This window comes from Lasioglossum baleicum, chromosome 6, assembly GCF_051020765.1.
Source record: "Lasioglossum baleicum chromosome 6, iyLasBale1, whole genome shotgun sequence".
NCBI classification, from domain to species: Eukaryota; Metazoa; Arthropoda; class Insecta; order Hymenoptera; family Halictidae; genus Lasioglossum; species Lasioglossum baleicum.
Genome location: NC_134934.1, coordinates 13,201,894 through 13,210,586, shown reverse-complemented (window position 1 = coordinate 13,210,586; position 8,693 = coordinate 13,201,894). Strand labels below are relative to the sequence as shown.

The following is an 8,693-nucleotide window of genomic DNA, read 5'->3' as shown; positions in this document are numbered from 1 at the left end:
AGGTCTCGGCCCCGAAGTATTCTTAGCTGAAACGTTCCCCATAGCAACCGGCCGACTGCCTTTCGATTCGTGGTTTACGCAGTTTCCGCCGCTGAATTCCTCTGCGCTCGCAAATTATTTTCCTGGTCATCGTTATTTCGCTGGCAGCTGAATTTTCGACTCTTTAACGAAGTTAAAGTCTATGAAATTACACGATGTAAAAATGTTTTTTTTTAGTAAAAATAATCTTTTAACCCCTCGCCGTATAATTCTCTTCGCAGTTACAGTCGGAGTTCGGCAAAATTTTTTATTTATGTACATATAATTTTTGCCCAACTCTGGTTACAGTCATTAAACGTCTTTATCTCCAAAAATGTAGAAGAGAAAAGAAAATTTTTATTTTTATTTTGGCTACATTATTAGGAGTGTTTTTTTTAATTTAAATTATTAAGAGTGTGACTCCTTAAAATACGGCGGGGGATTAACCCTTCGCCTTATGATTTTACTACGAGTTAGGTCTGTGATGAAAATTTCGAATAGAATCTATTTATTAAATACAAATGTTATTCGTTTCTTTCGTGTTATTTTATGTTTCACGTGTTATTTATTTGTGCGTATTATTTAATAATTACTACAAGTTTTAATTCCTTTTCTCCACACACACATTTCTACTAATACAAATAAATATTTCCTGCTCTAAAAAAAGTAAAGCTTGAAGAACTCGTTGCACATTTTCTTTACTGCTTATGGTTCAAGGATATTTGTAAGGATTGTAAAATAATTTGCTTAGGAAATCATGATAAGTTTGATCTGCAAGGTTGAGAAAACGTGTAGCTACTGTTCGCGGCGAGTGATACTAGCATTCGTGCTCGGAATCGTCTCGACAGTAGCCCTTCGCCGTCGGGATAGTTTGTTTCGCTCCCAGACGGAAGAATGTAACCACTTGTTCGAAGCACTTAAACGGAAGGGACCGTTTTTTTTGTTTTATACAAACTGAAGTGCGGACCTCCGGGGCCGTCTGTTTATATTCAGCCATGATTTAAAGCAGGAAATATTTACTTAAGCCTTTCTATGTCGAATCGGCCACCGGTATTTCGCCGATCACAATACAAACAATTCCTGTTGGATAAACGCTCCGCCGAGAAGCAAACACGGCTCGATTTTGGAAAAATATTAGTCTGTATACATAATAAACGTCCGATGAGACGTGTCGAAGTGGAAATCAAATATGAAACCCTGTACAATTACTTACCTTTGTTTGTGTAAACGATTTATCCGCACTGCAGATCGAAGAGTCCGCGAGATCGACGACAAAATCAATAGAAACAGTTAATCGTTGGGGATGAGGGCTGGAGTAGGGTGTTCGAAGAAGAAACGCAAGGAACTTAAATAATAATAAAGTATATTAAAAATCGTATACAATTTTGATTTCAGTATATATATATATATTTATATAACGATATGGTCGTCGGTCGTCGGTTACTCGTTAACTACTATGGCAACGTAAAAATTGTACAAAAGACGATCTCGAGGATCCGCGTGCTTCAAGGATGAGGTGGGAAAAGAGAGAAAGAGACAGAGAAAGGAAGAAGAAAGAGGGAGAGAGAGAGAGAGAGCGAGAGTGAGCGAGAAAGAGAAAAAGAAACCGAGAACATAAAAGTCCAAAGGAGGAAAACGTACAAAAAGGGAAAACAGAGCGAGGACACGTCCGCTCGGAAGCGTCCGCGCGCGACAACTGCATTCCGGAGGACCGAAATCAACGGAGGAAACAGAAAAACGTCTCGAAAAAGAACCAGTCGACATGGATGAAATCCCGGAACACACTCGTTACACACAGTATTTTCAATTTTATTGACAATCATCGTGACAAAAAGTGGCTTACAAATACTCGTTATAAACTCCTCCCTCTGGTCTCTCTAACGTCGCGTTCGCTCCTCGATCATTCCGAGCACTCGAACCCGGGGGCCGCCGGCGATGGCGTCCTCCTCTCGCAGCCGCCATTTTCTCCCCCCGGCCCCTTCCGCCAACAAATGGATCGTGTTTTTATCAACCGTTTTTCTGCCCGTGACCATCAATCGTCGGCCCAACGAACGCGACATTGTCCGTTTTCGCTCGCGCAACGGCCTGGCGTGATATGTGACGCTAAAAAGGTTCTTTACTTCTCACTACTTTACAACATTACACGTGTACGTTTTCGTTTTTGGCAGGGATCCCCGTACCCGGGTACGCGAATACGGCTCGCGTTTTCCTCCTCTTTCTTTTTTTTTTCGTTTCTTTCCTTCCCGTCCCTTCCTCCGCGTTACTTTTTTTGCGGTTTCTCCTTTTTACGTTTCGCTCGAGGCAGTTTATCGTTTCTCAGTCTTTTCGTCGTTTCGCTCCTCTCCCGTGTGCCTGTCCTCACCTGCTCGAGAGCCCCCGATCGCGAACGGAACGTCTGGTCCCGCGGGGCGATCGCGTGACCCGCCGAAATTTTCGACGACGATCGAGAAACGCGAGCAAAACGAGCCCCGTAGAACCCTCGTTTCTCGCTCGACGTCGAACGATGTCGGCTCTGTTGCGATATATCCCCGCGACGGACGTCCCCCGGCGATCGAACATCCCGATCGGAGGACGTTCCACGAGTGTTTGCCCTCTGTTGCACGCGAATCGCTCGAAAAATCGTGAGAGATATCGACATCAGTGGCGAGAGACGCGCGCGCCTCCGCCACGGTTTCTTCATTTTCATATTTATATATATATATATATTTTTCTGTAATATTTATACGCATACTTAAATATATATACTTATATATATTCATTTATATATACACATATATATTTACGTACTCGACGATTCGCTCTCGTCCATGCGTGGCAGTCGACTATGTATTTCTCGCGCTGTTCCATCGACAGCTGCGCGTTTCTAGTTCGCGCGGACACGGACACAGACACGGACACGGACACGGACACGCGACCGTGCACGAGGTTGACTTCTCGCTCGTTTTCTTTTACATTTTTATCTACGTTACTCGGGGGGTACACTCAATTCTTTGTCTTCCTACGACGTGCTTGCGTACGGGGCTTTTTACGTGTATGTATGTATGGGTTTGAGTCTTGTGCGCGTGTGCACGACTCGAGTCTCGCCCGTCGGGTTAAAGATGAGTAAGATTCATTGGCGGATGAGTTCGAACGTCGAGAATCCCGTTATCGTTTTTCTCGGGCAGGGTGATTAGATGAGTTTCCTGACTGGAAGATATGGCGCGGGTAGAAAATCGTTTATATTGAATTCGTCGTGAAAATCTTGCTCATCTTTGCCGAGAACGATAGTCGTGCGAGGTACAAAAACAGGTTTAGAATCTCTGGCAGTTTCTATACACTTTTCAATGCTACGGTTCGAGACGCGTATATATATATACGAATACGTGATATATAAAAAACGGTCAAGGGGCGATTCGTTCGGCAGTAAAAAATTGTTCGACGTTACTAACGTACGTGTGTTAAACGTATATATAATATATCACGCTCCTTGCTACGCCTCGCGCGAAGCCTACGTGCCCCTGGAGAACAACACGGCTTCTGTTGCTCGTCTTGGCTTTCCTTCGCACTAAACTCTCCGACAAAACTTGCAAACATCGTCGCAATCTTTAAGAAGAAGAATCCGTAATGTTAACCCCTTGCACCGTAACATCGTCAGACTCGTGATAAACGTATCGAACGGAGACTATGTTATTAATCTTCTTTTGGTAGTTACAGTAAATATGAACGCCGCAGTGCAAGGAGTAAAGAATGTAAAACGAAATTAAAAATCCATTTTCTTGCAGAATTTAGTAAGGGGTCTGATTTTTCAAATTTTTCATTTTGATTGTGCCGAGACGATTTCTCGGACAAGTGATTCTCGAAAATAAAATATCGCCGCAAGCCAGTTCACTAAAGCGAACGAAAATTAAGATAACGATCGAAGAGAGAAACCATATTATTCCCTGGGGGCTCGAATGTTTCGCGAGAGGTATATGAGCACTCGATTCACGCGTTCCTCCGTCCGTGGCAAGACTAGCGGCTCCTTCGAAGCCTCCTCCGGAGGTGGGCCGATCGCCGATCGACGTTTTCGTAGTGGGATCGGTCGGATCTACGGTTTTTGTACACGGTGACACGCACGCAGGGTTCCTCGAGAGTCGGCCGACTTTCTTCGAAAGATTCGCGACGAATTCAAGGCTCCACGGACCGCGGTCGAGCAAGCGAAAGGAACGCGCGTCCACCGCGACCGTGATACGTGCTGTACACCTCGGTGGATCTCTGGCCGATCCGTAAATCGATAATCATTCTGATGATCGTTCCCTCTCTATGACAAATATTTACAGCGGTTCGCCTAACACCTAAATGTGATATTTACAGTTTACGTCGCCTCGCTCCTCGTTCGCTCCCAACATCTGCGCTATACAGTTGCTCTCGTCGTACGTCGCGGATCGACGTCGGTGATCCAACACTCGATCCGAGCAGCCCCGCGCCCCGTTGAGGACGCGGGATCGTTCGTGGCAAGTGAGAAACGCCGGTTCCTCTTCGACTAGCGATACACGAAACTCTAGAAAAGTAGAAAGCAAAGAGCCGTGCTCTGGTCGGATGCCGGGCCACCTTCGTCGGCGTGCGAGTCCAAACGAAAGTCGTGTTTTACACCTATACTCGGTTACGGCTAAGTCAGATAAATAGACGAGACGATACACGTTAGACGGACATGCGGACTGTACGAGCTCCGCTACGGTATATAAGTAAGAAAGTGTAGAGATAGATACGAGTAAGAGAACTCACACCGTCCATTCGCGCACCCATTCGCTCGTCACCACTTGTAATCGGCGCACTAGATCACATCTCGCGACGGCGCAGCCCCGAGCGTCGATCCCGGCTTCGAAGTAGCGCCCTCCGGCGTGTAACGTCCTCGCGTCTTCGATCGCCACAGCCTTGACTCGAAGCCGATCCCTCGATCGCCGATCACAAAGAGAATTTATCACCGGTCAGTCGATCGACGAACACGCGGCGCGCGCGCGCACACACATAAAGTACTTCGAGTCGCGCTGATCCTTTTTCCCACGATGACACGTCGCACGTTCGAGGTAAAAGAAAAAAGAATGCCCGTGGCCTACGGGCTGACGGGTAGCGTGTCGGGTGGTCGAGAAGCGGCGTTGCGAGTCGCGCGGCTACCCGATGGAACGGGTCGCGAGGATTCGCGGTAACGTCGGATGTACTGGAGGCTGCAGGCGCCGCGGATCTTGATCGTCCGAGGATGGCGGGTCCGAGGATGTTCGCTTCAGACTTCGGTCGCCTGCGTGTAAGAGGGCGCGAGCCCATGGGCGGGTGTCAACGGACCCGTGGTCGAGGCCAACGATCTCCTCGAGTACATGGTGGGCGCGGAGTGCGGCGTGTGCGGCGCCGTGTGTGGCGCCGTGTGCGGCGTGTGCCTGCGCGAGGCCGAGGCGAAGGGCTAAATGGGCCCGTAGTTGCTAAGGGCGGAAGGCCTCTCCTGTTGCTGCACCGACTGTTGCTGTTGCTGCTGCTGCTGGTCGCAGCCCGCGGTGTTCATGTCGCCTCCCGCCGACTGGTGACGTCATACGTGCGTCAGCGGGGGTTGCTTGAGAACGTGATGGTGAAGGTGGTGTTGGGACGCGCTGGCCACGCTTCCAGGTGGCAAGAGCGCGCTGCCCGGGCCCGGCGCCGGCGGGTACGGAACGCCGACACGTCCGACGACGCCCTTGATGCTGGTGCTACCGATGCCTCCGCTGACGCCGGTCACGCCGGCTACCATACCGGCGCCACCTCCTCCGTGACCTCCTCCGCCGCTCCCGCCGAACAAACGCCTCCAGAGACGTTTCCACGAGTCGACGGTTTTGCCGCTCCAGATCCAGACGCCGGACGTGATGCCTACCGCGAGCGCCATGAAGTACTTCAGCATCAGGACGGAGTAGAGAGGTCGCGCCCTCGGCCCGCACGTGCAGGCCAGCGAAGCGAGCCACTCTTCCCGGAGCGCCGACTCGTACATGTGACAGGCGAGCACCACTCCGGCCGGCAGGGTGTACAGAACGCTGAACACGCCGATACGGATCATCAGCTTCTCCAGTTTGTCCGCCTTCGCGCCCGGTTGCCTCTTTATTACCGAGCGAATCCGGAACAGGCTGACGAACCCGGCCAACAGGAAGCTCGTTCCCAGCAATAGGTACACGAACAACGGCACCAGAATGAACGATCGCACGCCTTCCGGTGCCACTGTGCAGACTCCAGCCACTGGATCCCCTGCTACTCCACCGGCTACGTACGCTGACACCGTTTGTACCGTGGGCGCCAACCAGGCCGCCAGGTGGAAGTACTGCGAGTACGACGCGATCGCCTCGTTGCCCCACTTCAGCCCCGCCGCCAGGAACCACGTGAACGCCAGGATCACCCACCACACTGAGGACGCCATGCCGAAGAAGTAGATCATCAGGAAAACGGTGACGCAGGCCCCGGGACCCTGGGCCCCGGACTTCAACGCCGGACCGTCGCAGGCGATCTCCTCGTGGCCGAACATGCTCCTCGACAGGTAGCCGATTGACACCACGAAGTAGCAGGCCGACAGGAAAACGATCGGCCTCTCAGGATATTTGAAGCGCTGGGTGTCGATCAGGAACGTGGTGACGGTCACGAGCGTGCTTGCGGCGCACAGGCCGCTCCACAGAGCCAGCCATACGGCCGCGAACCCGCGCTCTTCGGGGGTGAGAAACGCGCCGTGGCACGGTAGGGCGCAGTTCCGTACTCCGGCAATTTCCTGGATGATGTTCCGGCCTATGCTTGTCGGCGGCGCCTGAATGCCCCCACTTACGGCCATGCCTGCCAGTCCAGCCCCGCTGCCGATGCTGCCGGTGCCGCTTATCGGACCCGATAGCACCGTGCCCCCCGCCCCCAGGGGTACGAGGGGTGCTCTGCACCGGCACGTGCAGTCCCTCGGCCTTTCCCCTGGGGGATTCTGGCAGTTTTTTTGATTCTTGCCGGGCTTGCACCGCTGCGGTTGAGTCGTCTTCGAGGGCCTAGTTGGCCGGGGTGGCGCTGCTGCCGGGATCGGAGCGCTGCTTGCGGCTCCTCCGTTGCCGGATCCTGGACCGGCATTGCTGGTACGATTGTCTTGCTCCATGCACAAGTTCTCCGGGTCGCCGTGGGTTGGCAGTCTCTCGCAGGCCATCCGTTCCGGCCAGGAGAACCCGTACTGCTGCATCAGGGGCGCGCAACCCGCCCTCGCTCGTTCGCACACGCTCCGGCACGCCGGCAACGGCTTCGTATACTCCGGCAGGCAGATCGGCGTGTACATCGAGCACAGGAAGAACTTTAGGTCCGGCGAGCACTTGATCTCCACCAACGGCCAGAACTGGTGCACCTCCATCCCGGCCTCCTCCTGCGTGTCGTGGTTCAGCTCGTTCGGCATCGCGGTCAGGTTGTACCCGATGCCCCGGCACATTGGGATCGTGATTTCCTCGCATCTGCCATTCCCATTAGTCGCCCCACCGCTCAGAGACGAGTGTCCACCGCTGTTGCTACTGCTGGCGCTGCCACCGGCCACCACGCTGCTGCCAGGCCCAACCATGCTCCCGGAACCCGAGCCACTTCCAGGCACGACGCCCACCATCGACGACGACGAGCCGGAGGAAGAGGACGACGATGAGCCGCCGTTCGATACCGAGCCCACGCTACTCACTGGATTGATCGCTGACTCTAATCGAGCGTTCGGCAACGCTGCGAGCAACAGCACGGGTAACATCGACGCCATCGTCCGGCTCGGAAGCAGCTTCGTCCGTCGAGCGGGTACACCCATCGTGAATGACGATTGACTTACTCTTGCCTGGCTCGCATCACTCCGATCTGCAACACAAATGGAACGACTCTTGTTAGAAAATTCTCTCTCGCGCAAGCATACTTCGGATCGATAAATTCTTTGTTACAAGATAGCAGTAATGCAAACTTCAACGTCCAGTAAAAAATCCTATAAATTTGCCCGCCTCAAGTACCCAATTACCCTATTCCCAATACGGCTTCGATATCCTATAATTTCGAAGTACCAGACGCAAGAGAAAGTTATTAAACAGGTTTCCGATCTTCTCCGATAGAAGAGAACGAAGACAAATTTTTCAAGCTGCTGTCAGAAGATCGAAGAGGCGTACCGTGATCCTCGTTATGCTTTGGAAGCGTTCGCGTCCACCTCAACCTTGTAGTCGAGACTGGTTTGGTTGGTAGGCGCGTTTATTAAACTGGACAGAGTGTTGAGTACAACACGGTCCGATTATACAGAGATTCTCACCGCTCGTACAGCATTGGCAACGATTAAAGCGTTCACCTGATATAATCGATCAACGACTACGTACGAACACGATGCTTCACGATTCTTCGCCATCGAGTTCGCGTTAAATCGTGCATTCTCGGAACGCGTCGGACAGGGAACGAAGGGGTTGAACCCCGACAGACAGAACGCGCAACGCGTACGGAGTGGCTGTCTAGCCGAAAATACGTGAACCGGAAGCGCAGGATGAAAAATGGCGTCTGGTCCTGGGGTTAAACCGGGGCTCAATCCTTCCAGCATCCGAATTAGGAGGCGTCCGTCCTCCTGATCCTTTCCTTGCGCGTGTCAATCTCCGTTCCGTAGCCACACACGTAGAGGCTTCCTTTCCCGCGGGCCGAGAGATGCATCGGTGCCGGGCAGTCTTATAAATAGCCGAGCGGAGCGC

General features: G+C 52.1%; 1 protein-coding gene across 7 annotated transcripts in view; it reads right to left on the bottom strand.

The window, feature by feature from the left end:
• Positions 1-1,364: 1,364 nt before the first annotated feature.
• The window catches only part of Fz2 (frizzled 2), a 154,515-nt gene continuing 147,186 nt past the window's right edge, over positions 1,365-8,693 (bottom strand). For all 7 annotated transcript variants that reach the window (XM_076425956.1, XM_076425960.1, XM_076425958.1 and 4 more), the window contains one exon: positions 1,365-7,833. In XM_076425956.1, the coding sequence (XP_076282071.1) occupies positions 5,555-7,833 (2,279 nt within the window). In that variant the 3' untranslated portion in view covers positions 1,365-5,554. The remainder of the gene's footprint in view (positions 7,834-8,693) is intronic.